Source organism: Fonsecaea nubica, assembly GCF_001646965.1.
Source record: "Fonsecaea nubica strain CBS 269.64 chromosome Unknown Scaff57, whole genome shotgun sequence".
Lineage (NCBI taxonomy): Eukaryota > Fungi > Ascomycota > Eurotiomycetes > Chaetothyriales > Herpotrichiellaceae > Fonsecaea > Fonsecaea nubica.
Genome location: NW_019173730.1, coordinates 180,010 through 202,131, shown reverse-complemented (window position 1 = coordinate 202,131; position 22,122 = coordinate 180,010). Strand labels below are relative to the sequence as shown.

At 53.1% G+C, this 22,122-nt stretch overlaps 8 protein-coding genes across 8 annotated transcripts; 6 read left to right on the top strand and 2 right to left on the bottom strand.

Moving 5' to 3' along the window:
- Positions 1-1,029: 1,029 nt before the first annotated feature.
- AYO20_07865 (hypothetical protein) lies at positions 1,030-1,614 on the bottom strand (the record flags this gene model as incomplete). The annotated part of the gene is made up of 1 exon (XM_022646149.1): positions 1,030-1,614. One exon carries the CDS (start codon positions 1,612-1,614, stop codon positions 1,030-1,032), a length of 585 nt encoding a protein of 194 aa, XP_022497943.1.
- Positions 1,615-4,699: 3,085 nt separating this feature from the next.
- Positions 4,700-5,527, top strand: AYO20_07864 (hypothetical protein; the record flags this gene model as incomplete). The annotated part of the gene is made up of 2 exons (XM_022646148.1): positions 4,700-4,858; positions 4,916-5,527. The coding sequence occupies 2 exons, from the start codon at positions 4,700-4,702 to the stop codon at positions 5,525-5,527; spliced, it is 771 nt and encodes a 256-aa protein (XP_022497942.1).
- Positions 5,528-6,182: 655 nt separating this feature from the next.
- On the top strand, positions 6,183-7,140 carry AYO20_07863 (hypothetical protein; the record flags this gene model as incomplete). The annotated part of the gene is made up of 3 exons (XM_022646147.1): positions 6,183-6,603; positions 6,658-6,981; positions 7,040-7,140. 3 exons carry the CDS (start codon positions 6,183-6,185, stop codon positions 7,138-7,140), a joined length of 846 nt encoding a protein of 281 aa, XP_022497941.1.
- Positions 7,141-11,120: 3,980 nt separating this feature from the next.
- Positions 11,121-12,395, top strand: AYO20_07862 (hypothetical protein; the record flags this gene model as incomplete). Its single annotated transcript, XM_022646146.1, has 1 exon — positions 11,121-12,395. The coding sequence occupies one exon, from the start codon at positions 11,121-11,123 to the stop codon at positions 12,393-12,395; it is 1,275 nt and encodes a 424-aa protein (XP_022497940.1).
- Positions 12,396-12,887: 492 nt separating this feature from the next.
- On the top strand, positions 12,888-13,550 carry AYO20_07861 (hypothetical protein; the record flags this gene model as incomplete). Its single annotated transcript, XM_022646145.1, has 1 exon — positions 12,888-13,550. One exon carries the CDS (start codon positions 12,888-12,890, stop codon positions 13,548-13,550), a length of 663 nt encoding a protein of 220 aa, XP_022497939.1.
- A 480-nt stretch (positions 13,551-14,030) lies between these two features.
- On the top strand, positions 14,031-15,113 carry AYO20_07860 (hypothetical protein; the record flags this gene model as incomplete). Its single annotated transcript, XM_022646144.1, has 2 exons — positions 14,031-14,234; positions 14,331-15,113. The coding sequence occupies 2 exons, from the start codon at positions 14,031-14,033 to the stop codon at positions 15,111-15,113; spliced, it is 987 nt and encodes a 328-aa protein (XP_022497938.1).
- Positions 15,114-17,256: 2,143 nt separating this feature from the next.
- Positions 17,257-18,530, top strand: AYO20_07859 (hypothetical protein; the record flags this gene model as incomplete). The annotated part of the gene is made up of 3 exons (XM_022646143.1): positions 17,257-17,580; positions 17,659-18,097; positions 18,187-18,530. 3 exons carry the CDS (start codon positions 17,257-17,259, stop codon positions 18,528-18,530), a joined length of 1,107 nt encoding a protein of 368 aa, XP_022497937.1.
- A 414-nt stretch (positions 18,531-18,944) lies between these two features.
- Positions 18,945-21,122, bottom strand: AYO20_07858 (hypothetical protein; the record flags this gene model as incomplete). Its single annotated transcript, XM_022646142.1, has 3 exons — positions 18,945-20,158; positions 20,244-20,846; positions 20,903-21,122. 3 exons carry the CDS (start codon positions 21,120-21,122, stop codon positions 18,945-18,947), a joined length of 2,037 nt encoding a protein of 678 aa, XP_022497936.1.
- Between the last annotated feature and the right edge of the window lie 1,000 nt (positions 21,123-22,122).

Genomic DNA, 22,122 nt, shown 5'->3' with positions numbered 1-22,122 from the left:
GTGAAGCGCAAAAGAAGTCCGCCGGCTCTAGGCACCGGATCGTGTCTGAAAAAAAAAGGGATCTAAAATTCTCCAAGATCATGTATACCTCCCCCTTTCCTTCCCTGGGTTGTGCCTTTGGCCCTCCCACCAAAAGTCCAAAAGATCATCTTGGAACCTCCCGACTGTACTCTCGATAAGGGGGGAAAAAAGCAAATTCCAAACATGGACGGTACTCCAGCAAGTGTTCAGAGACGCTAATTCAACTCCAGTTCACCGCATAAAATGCATTTCTTCACGTCGCTCATCTAACAAACCACGCAAGCATTGCAATAAATTAAACCGAAATCCTTTCCCGAGGTAATCCGAGGTAAGAGAGAGAGAGGGTGGGAGCTCTAAGCCCACAGGTTTCTTCTCTATACCTTTTTGTGTGCCGGTAGATGGTGAGAAGCTCGAAAAGACTGAGCATACTCGAACCCATCACCACTGACTGTGATAACCATTAAACCCTCGGTAGGCGCTGGCGATTGCGTCGATATTCCGACCACAAACATTCTGGGGGTATCGGCCCAAGATAATAATGACGACTCCAAAGAAGATAAATATCGTTGAGATAAGAGTAGAATTTCAAGAGTTGAGAAGCGGGCAGAATCAGTAGGTGGCTTGCAAAGATTGGCAATGTCGTAAATGTGGATACTGACGTAACAAATTCAAGTTCGTATGCTATGGTTGCATCGGTAGTTGGAAAGGAATGCAGTGGTCCTTGTGCCGCATTGTAATCGGAAGGTGACAATATTAGATCGAGTTGCCGCCGGCGGGTTCACCATCGCATGCCGGTCTCCAAAACAGAGGTCCTTCTGTGCGGCATGGTATTAGTGGGTGTCGAAATATCCGTGTTGTGCTCCATCACATGCCAAACTCAAAGTGTCCTCGGCAACCCGTCTTCAACCGAGAAGCCGTCCTGTGGCGAGAAGTCGTATCTGATAAAACAATACAAGCGACTTGAGGAAAGGGCATAGACAGTGAAATGATGCGGTGACTATGTCCTTTCTAAAGCGTAACATCGCCCAGGTCTCGCATCAAGCAAGCCATCTGTGCACGTTTTGCTGCCTCGGCCAGAAAGTTAGGCGGCAACTGCCCGGCGCCCATCGTCTGCGGGTATGCGGGATGCTCCTTGGACATCGAATTCGAGTGTGGATGTAGATGATGATGTTGCTCTTGTTGATGCGTTTGGGATTGTTGGTCGCCAAACGTCTGTTGCCCCTGATAACCCTGGTGCATGGGCTGCGCTGCGTATGAGTTCGGTTGCGAATAGTGCCCACCAAAAAATGGGCCCATGTGTGCGGCTGAAGGCGAAGGCAACGGAGCGTGAATATGAGGGTGCCCTTGCTGTTGGTGAGACATGAAGTGTGATTGTATCTGAATGCGATGCTGCGGGTGTTGAGGAGTAGGAGGAGGTGGCGGAGGCTGTAGAGTGTCACTGACAGGACTTGGGTGAGAACTCGTCGAGGCACTTGAGGGCTGCGAATAGTTATTCGGAAGGCTAGAAGGAGAACGGCCACTGCTTCTTTGCTGGAATTGCTCTGGCTGTAGATGTGATGATAGTCGGGCACTCCGCCGCGGATGGTTGCTCATCTTGAGCCTCAACCCGTCGGCGCAGGGCGGGAGACTATTACGTTCCAAAGAGACGTAACCGCTCAACAAAGCGGCTTTGTTTCAGTTGAAATTATCTCCTTCTTTTTCTGAAAACAGCGCGCGGCTAGAGGTATGTGCGAAACGAAAGGCACTGCAAAGAGGTTGCTAAGGGTTGCAGGTTGGGTTCGACGGTCGTGGCTCTGTAGGATGGAATCAGGCGCAAAGAGGAACACGAGGTACGTAACAAGAAAAAAGAGTCCAAGTGAGTGTAACAATGACCTGGCCGCAAGAAAAGCCGGGGGGCCGGAGGATTGGTGCGGGCGTCAAATAGGTATTTGGAGAGATCGACCAGAGCCGGGCAACTCTGAAATGTGACTTTCTCCAAGTTTTTTGCCTTGCGCTTTCTGGGGAAGGTCGGAAACGGACCGTCTTAAGGCAACTGGGAGACTGTCTGACCACCCCAAGAAGGGGCCGAGTCAAGATATGTCACAATTGATAAAGTCCAAGGCGAGGCCGACTGAAGCCGTGGTTGGCTGGTGAAATCGCCCGTTCGTGGGGGAGAGACAGAATGGTGCCGCCCTGGGAGCCTGGTAGAGTCTGGAGTGATGCGGGGCGTTTTCAATTGGATGTCATAAAGGCACGCTTTCCCGGGTTGATCTGTGGGGGGACCTGGTCGTGAAATGGGGCGGCCACACAATGAGGAAAACCCTCGATGCAAGATGAAGGGCTCAGATCAGGGGAAGAGATGGTCGAAGTGTGGGAGAAAGGTGAAAAGAGATGGAAGGCAAATAGTAAATTCGACACCATCAAGAAAGAACGCAGCGCAGGCGGCAAATGAGACGAGCCCATCGGAATGTCGGGATCACGGGATCGCAGCATGGCAGACAACGGGCAGATGCGGGATCCAAAACAACCTCTTTTCTTTATCGTCGTTTCCTCTCTGCGGACCCCGACAATCTGCCGGTCATCTGGTTGACCAGTGGATGGCCAGCGTTCTCATGTATCATCTGTCATCCATCACCTGTACGAGGTACCGAGTTCTCCTAGTGAAGAAAAGTACCACACAGCCCAAAGGAGGCCATTCCATCCTCACATCCACTGCACTTAGCAGAATCTCATTCCGGTGCCTTGGAGGCCACTTACCGAGGTCATCTGGCCAAGAGGACAAGTACGATAGTTCGCCCTCCCCGCCTTATCATTGCCCCGGCCAGCGATTGTTTAGCTAGAGAGGCGGCTGAGGATAACAATATGCCAGAGTGCCTAGGTACCAAGTCTTCGCGCTGGATTCCGCGGACCTTCGACGGGATCTCTCCGAGCTACGAACCTTACCCTGGCTGGGGAATGCCGAACGGATTGAGGTCAGCCTTTCGATGAAAAGAGATGACTCCACACGCTCCACACGCAGATTGGGAGTTGCTCTGGTGGCCCATAACATGACAAAAGACAGACCAAAGGGAGGAATTGGCGGGCTTGGGTAAATGGCCTGCCTGAGTCAGGCCACCACTAGGTACCTCCCACAGGATCGTGCAACTGCAATTCCTCATCACATCATCGTCCTGCAGAATTCCGGTCACTTAGGCACTACGAACAGGAACCGAGGATACCATCGTCCTTTCTCGGCTGCCCTTTATCTTACCTTAGCGTCATCGATCAACTCGCAATAATGCCAACGGTGGGCGAAGACAGACTTGGTCGGGAGATATTTAATGTCTTCCGATTCTTACCCAGTAGTTGACCCGCCAAAGGTCGCTGACGGCCCTTGGAGAACCCATGTACATACAAGTACCTACAAGTGTGGCTAAATTCTTCCCCCAAAACGCCCACCGCCTCGAGCTCCCCACCTCTCGCAGCGACGATCCAGAGACACGTGGTATCAGAAATGATTGCATGGCATTGATCTTCCAGGTTGCGCATAGACCTTGTTTGGACATGTGCAAAGAGGCAGGAGTCTCAACCAATAGAGACATCTCATCGCCCAGAGCTGAGATGAACCATCAGACAGGCGACGAGCACGAGGTTCTAGCTGTGCCGATTCAGCTACTGTACAGTACCAGAGGTATCACTCTAGACCTGCCGGCTTACACCGAAGAACCTTGGAGCCCTTTTACGACTGCTGCGTTGCTCTCTGGAAGCCGGACCAGCAGATGACTTGGATCTCTTGGGGAACAACGCTGTGTCTCCTCGACCTATTCTGCATTACTGAAGGCTCAGTTGAGACTTGGGGGCCAACCCCGTGGGTGGGATTGTACGGCCACCAAGGGGTGAGGACCATGTCGAACACGCGTATCGAGATTCTTGAGGATCGACTTTAGCCGCAAGAAGCTCCGATGCCTTTTCCCAGAAGGTATTTTTATCGACTGTATCTCGTAGTTGCGTGCGACACCGAGGTCAGGCTTGAACCAAGCCAGGTCCATATCTCTTGAGTCCATTCCTGATGTTACTTTCGCAAGGAAAGCCGATCTGACACCATTTACGACGGCCAAGATGGCGGTCATGAAATCCAGAGGTATCGGGAAAGGACGGGGACGGATGGAGACCGTGGTCGTGACGACCAACAAACATCACCATCATCATTGAGACAATCCGAACTGAAAATCGTGGAGAGCAGCTCTGGAAGGCTATATAGACATCTGTCCACAAGCGTCAAAGGAGCCTCTCTGCGTTCCTCGAACTCAGGGCATCAAGTGGCGGTACTACCACCCATATTGCGAGTGAGAGTTAAGTAGAGGCGTATTATCGGCACGGGGCTGCCAGGCTCGGCCTAATAATTCCAGTTTCTCCCCTCGCGATAGAGCCTCATTGTGGATATCTAATGAAATCCAGCGGTGATCACGAGACTCTCAAAGTTCGTTCTACCAGGGCATCAGCTCGCAACAGCAGGATGATGGATGGGCAGTCAAAACTCAAGATGCTGGTATTGAAGATACGGTGGAGCATGAAGCGTATAGACGTGATTTTACGGTGGAGTATTGGTCGCGCAAAGTGCTCCATATAGAAAAACCGTTCACGATGACAGATTATGGTTCGTATTCGGCGGCGTTCATTGACCTATCCAGCATTTCTGTCACTTTAATCACAAAAGCCCATGGAGCGCGGCGAAGATGAGGACTCCCCTCCCTCCCTTGACATGTTTCAAGAGCCTGTCGATTTCTACGAGCCCGAAAAGCCACCCACCTTCACCAGCTACACCCTGAAAAACGGCCACCGTCTTACGCTACGGCTTGTCGGCCATAGTCCTCTTTGGGTGTGATTCGTGTACATATTTATGGAAAGCTTTTTGGTTTGCTAACCGCTCATCAAGGGTCATCTACTCTGGAACGCAGGTCAAGTCGTGTCAACGTACCTCGAACAGAACGCCAAAGAGCTCGTGCAGAACAAGACAGTGCTGGAATTGGGTGCTGGTGCTGGCCTACCTAGCCTAGTCGCTGCAATATTAGGAGCTAGGAGAGTCGTGGTGACAGATTATCCGGACCAGGACTTGGTTGCGAACTTGCGCTACAACGTGGATCACTGCTCGGCTTTACTCGACAAGTCAACCGTTGTAACGGAGGGTTTCCTTTGGGGTGCTCCGGTCGACCCTTTGAAATCGCTTATCCTGCCCGATGTTGATGGATTTGATCTATTGATCCTGGCCGACATTCTGTTCAACCACTCCGAGCATGCAAAACTGCTGGCCACTGTCCGTGACTGCTTGAAGAAGACGCGCGAGTCGGTCGCTCTGGTGTTTTTCACGCCTTATCGTCCTTGGCTGCTCGACAAAGATCTCCAATTCTTCGAAATGGCTCGAGTCGACGGATTTGTGGTCAATAAGATATTGGAACAAACCATGGATAAAGTCATGTTTGAAAACGACCCTGGAGATGAAGCCCTTCGCAAAACCGTCTTCGGCTACGAGGTCAAATGGAATCTCTGAAATGAGCCATTGAAGTCTGTCCTATCGTCTCGCTCCTTCTCGATCTCCAGGAACTTGAGTGGAAAGCGCAGTCTCTCGGGCGTGGTCATCATTCTCGACGCCAAACATATTCATCCTACAGAGGCATCTTGCAGCTACGCCAAACAGCATCTGAATCCTCAAAATCATATCCAAAGCACTGCTTTCCATTCTCTCAAGGTAATCAATCCCCCATTCGCCAACTGCACATCCAGGGTGCTTAGCTGCTCTGACACCGGCTGATGTTACCGCAGATTTTCTATCTCTACCTACCGTCCCTAAACTATATTTGAGCCATCATGTCCTCAGAAGCGCCAACGAAGAGAAACTGGGTGGATGTGGTGGCTGACTGCTGTGGAAGACGTCGGACGAAGAAGGCACAGGGACCTTCGCTGCTAACGGCAGGTAAGCAAACTTCGCGAAGTGACGCATCTTGGTGTCACAAAGTCTGCTGCAGTGAGGGGCTTTTCATTTGTGCCATCTTTGATATCGGTCCACCTCCAGAGACACTGCATACTTCATTTATGCAGATTTTGGCATCCGATCTCTCCATCCCTTCTCTCCCGACCACCGCCTTTTCGTGGATACATGGGGGCATATCCGATCACACCAGGACCCTTCTGACTGATCTCTCTCTATGTCAGAAAATAATGCCACTACAACCTCAGAGGCACAGCCCTCAAACATCAAGAATCCCAGCGGACACGATGAAGTCAAAGCGGACGGTGATGGATGGCTGGTGCCCGGGGTTGGCATATTTTCCAAGCGAGCTGTGTACACATTTGAAGGACAGTCGCTGCCGGAGGGCCTCATGAAGAGTAATTACACCGTTCGCTGCAAGAATTGGACCGGCATTCCTTTCAACAAGCGATTTGACCCAGCCAACGTTCGGTGCTTCAGAGGATTCCTCCGCCTGGCAGTTCCGGGAGCCCAGAAACCCTCAAAGCAGACTGGCTACGCGGTCAGCTGCGCAGAGGTGACGACCGTGGAGGAGAAAATTCTGTACGGGAGCTTTCGAACCACTGCTGTCTTCAGCACCGAGCCCGGCACCTGCCATGGTCTGTTTCCGTACGAGCTATCTCACCAGAGTTTGTGTGATCTGACAATGGCAGGGATCTTCTTCTACAAGGACGATACTCAGGAATGTGATATCGAATACGTGACCGATCCGACATCGTTGGCAAACAATGGTCCCAACGCTCCAATCCCTCTTTGGTACACCAACCAAGCCATAGATCCCACAAAGATGGACAAGTCATGTGAAAGCGGACCGGCTCCATCTAGCTGCACTACTCACACCCATGAGTATCGAATTGACTGGACCCCGGACTTCACAGCATTTTACATAGACGGTGTTTGCCAGAAAAACTTCACCAACAATATTCCAAACGTGCCAGGCCAGTTGGTCTGGAACAACTGGGCCAATGGTGATAAAGGTGTGTCCTGAGTCTCTCAGGGCGTTATCACAATCTTCTCTGACGATGATTGCAACAGGTTGGGCAGTGGGGCCTCCGAGTCGTGAAAACGTCTTCAAAATCCAGAAAATCATCATGTACTATGACACCGCAACCAGCGAGTCAGGTGATTCTGGGTAAATGCAAGTGTGAAGCAGTGCGAGGTTGTCCAGCGTGAAGCAAGAGCGCGCGAATCACATTCATGATTATCAAAGCGGGCCCGGACCCCTCGTCCACCTGGTGGCCGATTGACGAGACGCAGAATACCGCTGGCAGGGATCGCTCAAACTCGGGTATTGCTAGACCAAATCAAACTTCATTCCTAGTTGTTGAAAAAGTTTCACTGGGTCGCGCATTCAAGGAGAAACATCCCTGTCCGGAATGATCCAGCTCTTCTTGACATACATTCAGTGCGGTATCGATGAAGGGTCTGTCCAAGAAGCGAAAACGTGTTGGAGGGTGCAGGGCCGAACAGGCGTTTACAGTGGATCCTCGTGGCAGCCCTCGAGAAGTTCTTGCATAAGGATTACAAGGTACGAATCCATCTTATGCTGGTGATGCTATCGTGCTAATGCCGTCATTTGGACCTCTGTGGGCCTGTCAGAAACCAGGTTGGCGGCACGTCTCACTGTCTCTGGTATCCACCCGATAACAGAGCATGTGGACCTGGACGGGAATTGTGCGCCGTCGTAGATGGCAGCAACAGTCCGGTAATTAAGGAGGACGCTCAAGTCCAGCTCAGGCTGGTACTCCCCTCGTGTCTGCGTCCAACTCCTAGGTCGAGTACGGCACAACTCGGTTCTTGGTTCTTGGAGAGGGAGTTTAGATTGCAAATAGGTAAGAGTTTGGAGAGTGGTCATTGTGGAGGAGGAAGGCGTGGCATTTCTGGGGTCGAGGTTGACGTGCGTCGTGCATGGAACACATTATTGATTGCAACAGTAATTTGCTGGAGATGATTGCCTGGCGGGACCTGGGCGAGTCATGGCCTCTACCTGGGGAATGTGCCCGGCAACCCGGCCAAGGACGGCCGAGGAAACCCAAGAGGAGCCGTCCGCGTACAAGAATGCGACGGGACCGGGCAATTTTGTGGGCGAGTTTGAATCATCTCGGAGCACACCCATACATTGTATAGTCCCGAACAGCGACGAGTCTGGACCCATGTTATCGTGGCGGGAAGTTTAGTGGCCGAGTTTTCGAGACCCTTCGAAGCCAAAAAACCCCAGTGGTTCGTGTTGTCGTATTCTCCGAGGCGAGGTCAACCGTATTCTCCCACGATTCTATCTCGCAATTGTGTGTAATAGCGCAACTCTTGCCTTGGTTTCTCTTCCGTGTCGTCGTCATCATCAAGGATTGCCGTGGGAAGGGTGTGTCGGGGCATCACCATTGCGGGCCTGGAAAGGCATATCGCAGAGAGGGATCCTGCCAAACAACGACATAGAAATGAGGACCTCCCAAAAAGAAACCCGCGAGAATAATTACAGGGCGCCGGTGCGGACGAAGTCAGTTCCGTCATAGGAAAGAGAGAGCGTGAGCGTGGGAGTGGCACAGTGGGCAGAGAAGCGAGGGCGAGGTCCAACCCACCAAGCCTCCAAGCTGTGGCCGCTGCGCACCCGTTGTGGCCAAGCGGGAGAAAAAGAATTGGGCGGCTCTACCGAGTAAGCTACCTGGCTACCTGGCTAGTTAAAGCTCAACAAAGCAGCCCCCAATGAGGGACGACATCCCACCCCCCGCGAGGGGCAAAGGGCGATCGACGAGTGGCTTCCTCATGGCTCCCACAGCCCATCCAAGCCATCCCACCTTTTTGCCCACTGCACTGCATATTGCACTGCATTGCACTGCGCGCTTCTGCTGCAACCTCGCAACCCTAAAAACTGCCTTCGCCCTGAGGCCACAAGGGTTATTGGTGTCATCTCCACCCCTGCTCCATCCGTCCAACGAAAAAAACTAATTGTGATTCTCCTTCGTCAATCGACCCTATCCCAGCCGATGGTGAGAGTGTTCGTTCCTCTTCACAAACCCCGTCTCCCGTTTTATGCGTTATTGTCCTTGCGCTGGTTGCTTCTCTCTTTGCATCTTTCAGTCTTTCCTTCTTCCCCCTAGTCAATTCGACTCTACCCGCCCGGTTAGCCTGATTCTCTCTTTTCCATTCCTTTCCTTTCCTTCGCCCTATTGCATTCTTCCTCGTTAATTCGTTGCCCGCCTCTAAATCCCAGAGAGTCCCCTCGTTGGCAAACCCCAAATCCAACAGGGCGCCCCCTCTGTGCCGGTCGTTCATGGCAGTTTCCGTCGATAGTATTAATTGCTCGCCACAGCCACTTACTGTGGGAACGCTCAATCCTTCGGTCAATGGTCAGACACCCTCAGGTCTCTTTGTGACTTGAGTGCCTCGTCCACCTTTGACACGGACCCTAAGCTCCCTTCCTCTATAAGGCCGCCTCAACGGCCCTCGACGCTCTGGCTGTGCAGTTGCTGGGTCTTATGACGCCCTGACGCCTCGCTTACTTCGGGTCGTACAAGCCGCTCTGCATACGCTGCTGCCCAAAGCTTGCAAGCAACAGCCCTGCGATTCGCCCTCCGGGCACTGGACGGACGCCTGCTTGCGCTGTTACAGGGCACGACGCTTCCCTTCCCCCGCGCTCAGGGCACCCGACACCCCCAGGCGACCAGCACATCCTTCGAGAGACGGCAGAACCTGTTTGTCTGATGCCTCAATGCCCGCACGCCACCTGTTGAAAATGCCACAATAGACCCTGTACCTTCAAAGCATTCGCCGTTTCAGCTGCGCGTTTTTCCTCCCTGAAACTCTCCACTCCTTGCATAATTCAGCCAACATCCTTCAATCTTACCTCAATAACCTGGAGGCAAGACAATTCTCAAGATGTGCAAGGCTCATGTGTTGCGGTTCTGTTGCGGACATGGCATTCTGATGGGCTTCGATATATGCAAATTGGCACCGTGCCCGCTTCTCAAGACGACGGGAGTGAAGCTCCCACAACAACCCTACAAATGCTACAACTGTCAGAATAGACTGTCAAGCTCGACCATTCGACCCCTGTCGCCACGAGGTTGCTCTTCTTCCTCGACTGGAAGTTTAGATTCCAATTCCTCGGGCTCCTCTATCACGCCGCCGTCGTCTCCAATATCTCGAGTACCCTCGAAGATTGCGGCCCCTTTACCAGGAGTGGCTCGCCAACCTTCAGAATGCGGCGAGTTGGGACGCAGGTTTAGTCGCTCACAATCATTCTCTTCCAAAGGATTCCGGTTTTCGTGCACTTCATCTTCGCATTACCCGACACCCCATTATATGGGCTTGCCAACATTCCTGCCTCACCAGGACCATCCTTGTCCACCTTGCCAATTGGAAGAATCCCGCGCGAATGCAGACAGAGAAGCAATTGCGTCGGCACGGGCACAATATCCTCACCTCACGTGCGAGATGCTGGTAAGAGATGGAAGACGGTGGGAAGAGTGGCAGACCAAGCCGAGCCTGGAGAATTTTGTTGAAGAAAAGCGGTCGGACGAGAAGCAGATGTGGCTGCATGTCACGAGGAAATGGACCCAGGATTTAAAGAAGGTGCGAGTCCTTGTGTCGGAGGAAGATGGACTGGGGCTACTAGGATGAGGCAAACACTGATTTTCATACGGAGTCTGGACTGGTCAAAATGGGGTATAGCCCTTCATAGGGACAGGGAAAATGGGAGGATAGCTGGCTTCTTATGATACCCACGGGCTGGCTGGCGTCGGGGGAATAGGGAGAACATATTTTCTTTCTTCCCAGACAGTATACAGAATGGACAGCACCTTGAACGATGATAGATTGTCACAGAAGGATTTCCCGTTCGCACATTCGTAGAGTCGAGGCTGAATGACGTACAATTGTGCGTTAAGACATGGTACCTGCCAAGATCTGGGGTTGACGTGTCCAAGCCCAAGCGAGCAGGGATGCGCTGTCACTAAGGATTCATAGCTCAGTGGATCAGTCAGCACTCGTGGCATCGCAGGCACCCAAGGCAACATCATTCCTCATTCCTTGCCATCGCGAAGCAGGTCTTCAGTTGAATTGGTTGGTTCTCGCATTATTTCCCAATTGTTAGTTGTCTACGCGTTGCACGACTGCAAATATGCGGCTCACGCAGTTATCGGTTCTTTTGTCGCTTCCCGCTGCTGTCTTCTCCGTCATCATCTTCCCCGAAGCCGAAGTCTTCCAGAACCAACCTGGAGACTCTCCCAACCGGCTGTCCGAGGCCGCCGCGACTGAATACACCGAATGGTCATGGGCCAAGATTGGCGGGTCGCCTGCATCCAAGTTTGATGAAGAGGAGGAACAATCTGCACCTGAGCTCAGACTCACTCCCAAGATCGCCCACCCCCCTCATGCCATCGAGACGATCGCCGAAGACAACTGGATCAAGATCACAAGACTGTCGCCTAAACTCGCCTCACCCGCAAAGACAACCGAGGGCGACTCTGACGATGACCAGCCTCTCCCCGTGGTGATCTGGCATGGCCTCGGGGATTCAGCCGATGCCAAAGGTATCAAAGAGATTGCAGCCATGTTGGACAATATCCATCCGGGTACATATACATATATCATTTCGTTGGGTGGTAACCCGGGCTCTGCAGATCGCCAGGCTTCGTTCTTTGGTAACGTCACGGAACAAATCCTTGCCGTTTGCCACATGCTGGCGAGCGACAACATTCTGCGTACAGCCCCGGCCCTCGACGCCGTCGGGTTCAGCCAGGGTGGCGTCTTCCTGAGAGGTTACGTCGAGAGATGCGCCGATTGGGCGCCGAAGATTCGATCTCTGATCACTTTCGGGTCTCCGCATAACGGCATCGCCGAATTTCAGAAATGCGCCTCGGCCTCAGACTGGATTTGTCAAGGTGCCAACGCGCTCTTGAAGAGCAGCACGGTCTGGTCCGACTTTATCCAATCCAGACTCGTTCCGGCTCAATATTACCGCGATACGAAGGACTTTGACAATTACCTCGAGCATTCCAATTACCTTGCAGATATCAACAACGAGCGCGCTCGCAGGAATGCCACCTACGCCCAGAATCTGGCCACACTCGAAAGATTTGTGATGATCCTCTTCGACGACGACAAAACTCTCATTCCAAAAGAGAGTGCGTGGTTCGCAGAATTCAACGAGACTGAGAACTCGATTACACGCCTCCGAGATAGACCCATCTACGAAGAGGATTGGATCGGCCTGAAGAAGCTGGATGCAAAGGGCGGCCTCAAGTTCGTAGGCTTGCCAGGTGAACATATGGAGTTGCGGGCGAAGGATTTGAGGAGCTTGTTTGAGGTATTTTTTGGGCCGGCAGGAAAGGAGTTTGACGAGCACCTTTACTCGGAAAAGGAGCAGGAGATTGAGATGAAGCCCGAGTTGTAATCCCCTCTGCCGGACTTTGCGTATGAGACTGTTGCAGGGGTGTTGGCGCTGAAGATGATGGATTTTGCAACTAAGCTGGCTAGCGAAGCGAACCCTCGTGTTGGATTGGGGAACTGTAAATGGAAAGGAGGTTAAGGATTGGGTTGCGTTTGTGTCGTTATAAGTACAGCTATAGGATCTAAGCCTTGTCACAAATCCCTCTCTATTCCACAGTAGAGTATGTCCTAACATGTGCATCTATGCGAGGTACGTTCGGAAAACTTACTTCAATTGGGTAAAAAGGAGCCTCATCCATAAGAAGAGGTTGATGACTCAAATGGTTGGACCTAGATTGTAGTCACCATTTGTACCAGGGAGGCTCTTTTACAAAGTGATCTAGAAGTACCACTCGCTCAACTTGTTCCCACCCGGCAGCAGCTCGATCAGCCTCGCCTGCGGGCCTCAGTCAGACAGTCAAAGCTCGTGCCTAGCGACACTAGCAGAGCAGACACAATGTCTCACGTCGCTCACTCCGTCGAGACCTCCAAGACATGGACCCGAGATGGATTCATGATATCGACGGATCCATCATTGATCCCTATTGACGCACTTAACCAGGCGTTCGCCTCGGAGGACATGTATTGGGCCTCACCTCTTCCCGAACCGGTTATGCGGGATATGCTGAATAACTCGCTCTGCTTTGGCCTTTACTCACCTACACCTACACCACCTGCGCCTGTGCGCGCGGACCCGGGCCAAAAGGGCACTGATCCGGCATCCTCCAGTCCTGCGGAGACGTTACATGAGATCGCAACACATGCCAAACGGGACGCGGACAGCGTTGCCGCCGCCAATGCTGCGGCGTCAGGGACGATGCGAGAGGAACAAGGACCTTGTCTGATTGGCTTTGCCCGTTGCATCACCGATCGTGTCACTCTGCTCTACCTAACAGATGTATACGTCCAACCCGAGTGGCAAGGCCAGGGCTTGGGGAAGTGGCTCATCAGCTGCGTTCAAGAAGTCGTTGAGGACATGCCCTATTTGAGACGGAGCCTGTGTATCGTCGGCCACGGAAAGGAGAGAAGTATGGAATTTTACGGCAAGTTGATGAAGATGACTCCGGTACAGGAGCCTGTAGCCGTTCTCAACTGGAAGGGCCCGGGGAATGTGTTTTGAGACGCGTCGAATACCTTGGACCAACAAAGGCCACAAAATACACACCAGTGAATCCCAATGTCATTCACTTTATCTGTTCAATCACATACTTTGAGCTAATGTCCGTGCATGTTAGGGCGATAACTACTAACACACCTGTTACTGAGCCGCGAATGTCCCGTCGCAATTGTCACTCTGAGTATGGGGGAGAGTTCTCTTCTTTCTTCACACTCCGGTATGGCCAATATCAAAATTGTCACAATGCCCCTGCACTGCCTGTTAGAACGCAGTGTTGTTTTCTGCCAACAATTCAAGATCAGTCTCTCTTCGCCCGGCCCGCTTCACAGAGCGAGTGAATATGGTGAGTGAATCGATTTCAGATCTGTTGCCTTCGAGTTTGTTTAAGTAGTTGCGTGTGTGTCTGCCTCTTATGGAAGGAATGGAAAACCCTCACTTGAGTCTCTGTCAGATGTGAGTCTCTTCAACCATACAACACTCAAGATGAGCTTCCAAGCTGTACTAGGTGCGATACCAGCGCTTTTCTTTCTACTTCTTTCCAACCTGAGCCTCAGCGTCGCAGCTCCTCCGGTTCTCGCCTACCCGCCGAATGCCCCCCCCGGAGCGAGACAAAATGTCACGCAGGCGTTCAAAGATGCCATGACGCTTGCGAGGATTGTCGCCATAACAGCCACCGACTGTGACCCAGTAAGTTGTGATGATAGGAGGACGCGACATCAGCCTTTTCCCTACTGATCCCGATCCCTCCGTTTGCTTCACTTTGGCTGATTTGTCTCATGGCAGGCATTTCTGCGGTATTTCCAGCCACAGGATTACACGTTTGTGCAGCGCATTTTTAGAACCATCAGCAACGTCGACCTGTTTATGGATATCACTCCACAGGACGTCCCGCAACTGCTCGCCGAGTCAAACTTGCCCTCGTCATGGAACCCGGACTTTGTCGCCCTGTGCATCGCCTTCGGGGACAACCCGTTCAACCCGGCCGACCTGGACCACTCGTGCGCCGGCGGCGACAACGCATACACGGTCTACGACACGAGCCCCACGGCGCGCTTCTCGGGCCTGGTCTCACTGTGCCCGGGCTCGCCCATGTTCGTCTGGCGCCTGTCGATCAGAGACACGATCAGCCCGCCAGCGTGGGGCCGCGTCGGCGGCGTCGCGATGGGAGAGCCCCTGCCGGGTTTCGGGTGCGACGGGCTCGGCGACCGCGACACGGCGTACATGAAGGTGATTGGGTCGACGGTGCTGCACGAGCTGCTGCACTGGCCGTGGATGTTCCTCAGCGTGCCGGACTACACGACCCTGATCCCGGACCACGACCACCGCATCACCGACTACACGGGGCCGTGGGTCGAGGGCGCCTACGGGCCCTACAACGCCATGCGCATCAACCAGCTCCCGCCCGACCCCCGCACCGGCATGTCCCAGTCCATCCAGAACGCGGACAATTACGTCTCCTACGCCCTCTCGCGCTTCTGGTCCTTTCGCTGCCACAAGACCTTTGGGCCCGCCCTGTCTGCAGATGATAATTACAATGTCGCAGATAGGCAGAGGGGGCCGGGATGAGATGATCCACAATCTGGAGGGATCGACGATGGTTGTGGCGGAGGCGGACGTGGATGGAGATCTTCAGGAAAGAACAGGCATGTCTGTCCCCCAGAGGGAATGGGGTGAATGGGAAACAGTATTGTGCAAAACCTAGCATACCTACCTAGGGGGGTATTTGGGTATCAACGGGCGCGATGATCTAATTTGGTGCGCGATGACCTAATTTGGTGAACAAGGGCCACCAAGGGATATGTCTCTTCACACCATCATCGCCGCCACAAGACCGAGCTAATGAAATTCCCCCCGAGGTGTATTTGTCGAAGAAAGGACTATGTTTTTTCTTTCCTTGCGCTGAAAATGGTATGGCGCGTAAAGTGGTCTCTCTTTGTATGTGAACGTCTTCGTGTACTTGTACGTGTATGGGTACGTGTAGGTACAGATAGATGGTAGATGGTAGATGTGGGAACCGCGTCTCATCTAGTCTACCTGGCAGCCTGGGTACATTGCACACGTCACATGTCACATGTCCTTCGCGATAACCGATCAACCAACCAAAAAAAAAAAAAAAAACACTCGGCGCGTACCCGGAATCTCTATGTTCTCGAGTGATGGTCAACGAGAGATGGGGAGGGAGGGAGGGAGTCCGTGATCAAGCCATGGAGAAAGCTTTACTTTATATTGAGCAACTAATACCGCGTTCTATCAAAAAAAGGGGGCAATTTTATCGGCGAGGCTGAAAATGCGGGGAGGGGGGGGGTGGCTTTCTCGCCCTTTTCCAGATTCGTTCTAGAAAAACATTCCTCCCACTTGCAGCTGGTTAATTGCATGCTCCTCTTTCGATCTGCGGACAAGCTCAGTAGTCTTCCACAGCGCAAGTAAATTATGCCGGGGAGTCTGGGATGCACAAATGCGTCGTCACTGTCCCCGGCAGCGTCTTGTGGTTGCTCGTGGCGACCCCTGGGCTTCCGGAGATGGTCCAGCATTCTATCGTGTGGTCGGGCCACCCTTGACTGTTAGTAATAGGTGCACTCCGTGGAATGATATAACTTGAGAGACCTGTGCGTCAACCCAGCGACCACGACCCGAAGGAGAAGTGCACTGGTTCATTCTCTCCTCCGGCGCAGGACGATGACTGGTCCCAAAAAGGTTCTCGTCTCTACTTGGCTCTGCCTTGACGCTTCGCTTGAGCAGGCCTTTTATGCATTAGCTGCGCAAAGTTGCCTTGTGGACCAAGCCAGGAAACCGGGTGGCCGTCGAGCATCGGCAGTAGACATTGTCTGGTTCGGTGGTCGCACACTGCTTTCCGAGAAAAAATGGGTGCCTCAAGGCAGGTGATCGAGGGGAGAACACATCTCTTGCGCCCATCGGAATGATTTCTGATTCTTGCCTTGCGCTTAGCTCGGCCTGTGAAAGTAGTCCGCATCATTCTTGGCCTTTAGGTGACTATCTCCCCTCTTCTTGCTTATTTTCAGTGTAGAGAAACCTCCATATTCAGTCATGGGGCCGCACGGGAGTAATAAGTGTTGATGGGCTAACTTTGACGAGGTGTATCTTCATCGAAGGAGGTCCCACGAGGCGATAGGAAGCAGGGAAAGCATAAGGGGTACGAGAGCTGAAGGAGAATTGCCCGTTTTTGATCCTCCTCTTCCCCGCCTCGCTTGTTCTCGCCGCGAGTCTTGTGGGTCGTCGAATCCCCTCCACTGTTTCTGATGGAGATTTTATAGGATGTGGCGAACACGGCCCCAATGGTCCACGTCAGGGCAATTTCTTCCGACCGTAGGAGAGGGTCTGGGTCGCGGTCTGATCGGGGCAAGGATGCGCAGGGGAGCAAACGGGAAGACTATGGAGACGTTCCAGGTCAGTAAAAGATCGCCAATGACCCTTGCTCACCGCCCACGACAATTTTCGCCAAAATCGTCCATGTCAACAAAGAAAATCTCCCTCAGGGGTATTACCATACAGGCTGATGCACTGTGCTCAGATCTTGTCATATCCTGCTCATAGTACATTGGTGGAGGGAACGAGAGGGTGAGAGATAGAGGGAGTGTTTGTGCCTGCTCAGTTGGTTATTTTCAAATCACTCTCGTCTTCGTTTGCTTTTCAATCTTCCCCCCCTTTTCAGCTTTTCCTCCAATTCACGGAAACGACAACCGTTGTCAAAATGTCTTCGCCAAAGCTCAAAGTCGCAATCGCGGGTTTGGGCCGCATGGGATCTCGTCACGCGCTTCATTTCCACACCATGGCCCCTCGTGCAGAGTTGATCGCGGTCTCATCTCCAGAGCCTAAAGAGTTAGCCTGGGCCACCCGAAACCTGGAAGGCGTGCGGACATACCTGGACTACGACCAGATGTTGAGGGAAGAGAAGGAGTTGCAGGCAGTGGTCATCGCCTCGGCGACCGTCGTTCACGCCGAGCAGGCCATCAAAGCAATCACAAAGGGCCTTCACGTCCTGTGTGAGAAACCTCTCAGCACAAATCCAGAAGTCGTACGTGGCAGAAGTCTCTCCTTTCCTGTCGTGTCACGTTGTCCTCTTACCTGCATGCTGATGCCCTTCCCACGATAGTCACAGACAGTCGTCACGGCGTACCGAGCGGCGAAGACGACGTATCCCGACCAAAAGGTCATCTGTGGCTTCTCCCGCCGCTTCGATGCATCCTACAGAGACGCTCATCAGAAAATGCGATCGGGCTTGATTGGACGCCCGGCCGTCTTTCGCTCGCAGACCTGCGACAAGCTCGACCCGTCCGGGTTCTTTGTGCAGTACGCACAGTTCTCTGGTGGTATTTTCGTGGATTGCTCCATCCATGACATTGACCTAGCTCTGTGGTTCTTCGGCGAAGACTCGATTGTCAAATCTGTCAGTGCAATTGGCATCACGGCCGTCTCTCCCGAACTGCGGAAACACAACGATCGTGACAATGCGTTGGGGATCGTGGAATTCTATGGAGGCAAAATTGCTCAGTTGTACTGCAGTAGAATGATGGCTGCTGGACAAGAAGACAGTATGCACTAGTCCAATCTTTCCAAGCTCCCGCGCCCGAGATCACTTTGTTCATTCGGGATATCATCTAACACGTGTGTGTGTGACCAGGCACCGAGATCACCGGCACCGAGGGAAAACTCGCCGTCAACACGCAACCCATGTCCAATCTCGTCAACATCTACGAGCCCTCTGGCATCCGCCGTGAGATTCCACCTCACTATTACGGCCGGTTTAGGGAAGCTTTCATCACCGAAGCAAACGAGTTTACCGCCTGCTGCCTCGACAACACCGAGCCTCCATTCAGGCTCGAAGGGGCTGTGGCGGCGGTCAAGATCGGCTGTGCTCTGCAAGAGAGTCTCATCACCGGGAAGAAGATCGAGTTTGACGAGATCGGTCGGCGGGTAGACAGTGGCCCAGAGAACGAGGCCGCACGCTTGACCGCGAGGTTGTGAAGTTGAGGGCGTTTCTGACTGCGGAATACAACTTGGAGTCCAGGTCCAGGTACATAGACTGAAGGGCTCTTTTACTGACCAAAGCCGGATCAGATCATAGAACAGTACAAAGCAAGGCAGGAGGACTAGGTAAATGGCTCCTCTCGATAGCGACGGCATAATACACACGATTGTATATATTAGTATCACACTCGGAGAACATTTTGACACAAGGGTTCATGTTCATTTCACATCGGGGAGAGAAACTTGAGGAGCTCATGACATTCATCGCTTAATCGCCAGATAGACAACACAAAACACGCCCGTCGCTTGCACTCGGATATTGCAGGGGAAATGTCTGCATATGTTCTTTCGTTCCCCCACTCAAAGGAGTCTATACACAGTAGTGTTACAAAAGAGTTTTTGTTTCTTTTTTCAGTCGTATCTCCCCTCTGGGAAGCGGCCGCGGATGTAACCGAAGCCTTCCTTCTCCTCGATGACGTCGAGGTCGCGCACGAAGGTGGTGTCGTGGTGGCCCGGGTCGGCGGGGTTGGGACGCACGCCGTAGGCGAGGCGGTAGTCGTGGCCGAGGCGGTCCGCCATCTCGTCGAGGGTGAGCAGGCAGCCGTCCTGGCCGACCTTCTTGATGACCGGGTAGAGCAGGTGGGCGGCGGTCATGAAGCTGGGCTCGAGGATGATGGCCTTGCCGGAGAACCAGACGACGCCGACGAGCAGGACGAGCTGCACGACGGGGATCCCCGCCGGGATGGCCCCCGCGTTCTTCCACTTGACGTGGACGACCTGCGCGGGCCGCGGGCTGAACAGGCCCGTCACGTTCTGCCGTGGCCCGCTCGAGTCCATGGCCGACAGGGCGCCGACGGTGAACTTCATCACCAGCTCCGCGATGGTCTCGGCCGTGGCGTTGCCCGCCGGGTTGAAGGGCGTGTCTCCGTCGAACCGGAAGTACTGGAGATCGCGGTCCACCGTTTCGACACCGGTCCAGCCGATTGATCCCGCGAGGTAGAAGGCCTGGTCGTCGGGCATTGTGAGCCGCTCCGGTTGGTCGAAGCCAGTTCCTTCGATGCCTTCCACCTGCCCCACCGTATTGTTGCACGCCCAGATGCGAGGAACTGGCACCGTGTCGTTGTCGGCCGATTGGAGCGCGAGAATCTGGCTGCAGCGCGGACCGCAGCCGACATTTTGACTGCTGGAATTGCCCATCCAGGTCGTGAACGCGGTTGCCACGTCTGTCACCGTGTCGACGAACACGTTGCCCTGGTCATCCTGCCAAGCGAGATCGTAAATCTCGCTCGCGTTGTCCGTGTTGAATCCGGCGTATCCGCCAAAAAGGACCGTATATTCCACACAATGTGCCTGACTGGTCACGGTCCTGGTGGAAGTGCTGGTTGTCTTCTCGTCGGGGCCGATGTTCACGAATCGGTACCACCACAAGTCCCTGTCTACGTTTGTGAAGACAGACGAGAGCCAGCTGTCATCGCTGTCGAGTGTCGACGTAATCTCTTCAAAATTCTGACCTACTTGACCCCAGAGATTCGCGGCGGCCTTTTGGTATTCCGGCAGGTAGTCCCTGCCGTTGTCGGGCTGTGTTCGGCTCGAAATATATTGAAGGTTGGCCACGCTGATGATGCCTGTGGAAATGTCAGTATGAGGAATGGGCCGAAATCATCAAGCCTTTAGAGCTGGTTGAAGCAGTGCAAACCGCTACAAACTTACCAGGGGCTACAAACACAAAGTCGTCCGATACGTCGATGGAATACGTCAAACCGAGAAGTGCGGCAAAAGTGTTGAAGGCCACAAAAATGAGTATCCAAATGGCAGCAACCACTTGAGCTTTGCTCGGATACCACGTGCCTCGACGCCGACCTTTCCACATTATGCGCAGTGCACTTCGGTAACTGTCGCAACCAAGCACATCCTCAAAGTCCTGGATGGTTCGGTACTGCGAGGCCAGAAATCTCCAGCGCATCATTTCGGCGTACTGTTTGAATTGTGCAGCAAAGGCCAGACCGAGCACAATGGACAGTCCGGTGATCATGGCGTTGTAGACATACTTCTGCGTCTGGGAGAGTCCGGTTTCGATGGTGGAAAAGCCGTACATGGTACCTGCGAGAGCGCCACAAATTCCAGCTGTCCAAAACCACATCATCAAGCAGTCGAGAAGTACTCTGCGCGTCTGTCGGCGAGGGTCAAAGTATCTGACAGTCTCGGTGTTTGTTGGCACATCCCGGAGATGTTTCTCGTTGAGCTTGTGTTCCCAGGGCGATGATGCAGTTGGGCGTATGGTGAATCCGGAGCCTGTTCTGTTGTAGCTTTGGCCTTGAGATTCGTGTCAGCAAGCATTGAATGGTGGGACCTTGCGTATCGGGCCATACCTGTCACTCCGGGCCGGACATGGAAATAGTCTGGGTTGTCAGGTTTCATGCGGTCGTTGAGTGAGTCGTCGCTATACCCCGGCTGACTCCATTCCTGAGCATGTCCTTTCATGTTCTTCAGGGGAACATCACCAGCACCAGCTGCACCTTCGACTGAGTCATCTGCCAAATGCTCTCGGCTCGTGTCGCGATGGGTTAAACGAGAGTAGTGAGAAGTCATACTGACAGCAAAAATGAGTGTTATATCAGAACGGAAATACCGCTGCGGCGAGCAGTTCACCACAAAGACGGTAGAGCCCGCGAAATGTCAGGCATGGCGACGGCTTGACTTTTGAAGAGGTGGGAGATTTTAAAATAACCATAGAGATCCCAATGTTGGCTAGAACGGTGGCTAGACGTTTGGGGCCAAAAGACTAAAATCGCCGCCAGCAGACCAGGACTAGTAACCACTATCCACTCTGGTAAGCTAGGGTTTGGGGTTGATTGGAGCGAAATGATCTAGGATTGCGCCAAAGCACTTGAGCGAAGGCCAAATGCGGCCGCGCCTGGAACGACTGACGGAAACTCATCGTGTGGCCAACCACGGATGAGGAAGGGGTGCTGAAGGAGTTTAGGCCAAGCGATGTGGTTGCAATCTCGGCATCTGGTCTAGCGAGGGATTAGTCACAGGACGCCTATTGCTGTTGTGATAGCTTTGATGCTTGGAAGCTGTGAGGTGTTTGTGTGAGCGATTGATCAAGCATTGCCCGTGGCACGACAGACAAGACGGAGATTAGGTAAGTCATCTTTGAGTTGGGGCACATGCTGTCGAGGGTCAGATTGCGTATAAGACTTTGGGTCAATTCTGCGACTGGTACCTGGTCTGGGTGACTGGTGGTAGAGATGATGAATAAGGTACGACGAGGTTGCGTGTCACCCAGGATTCAGGCGAAACTCGTCCGCCCGTCGCCGTATTGCGCTAAACCAAATATAGCAATTTTAGCCCCAATTAGTCTAGTGGTCCAGGGTGGCCTATGGCCTTGGCACTGGCCTTGGCAATTGTCTTGGCAGAGGGTATGGCGGCATCAAGTGCTTCAGCTTGTGGAGGAGGCCTTGCTTTCGAGACATTCAGGCCATCACTCAAACCACCTTTTTCAATCTCCAGCCCCTTGAAGATGTGAATCTTTAGTACTTTTGCGCCTTCGCTAAAACATTTTAGACCTTGTGAGGGAACAGGATCG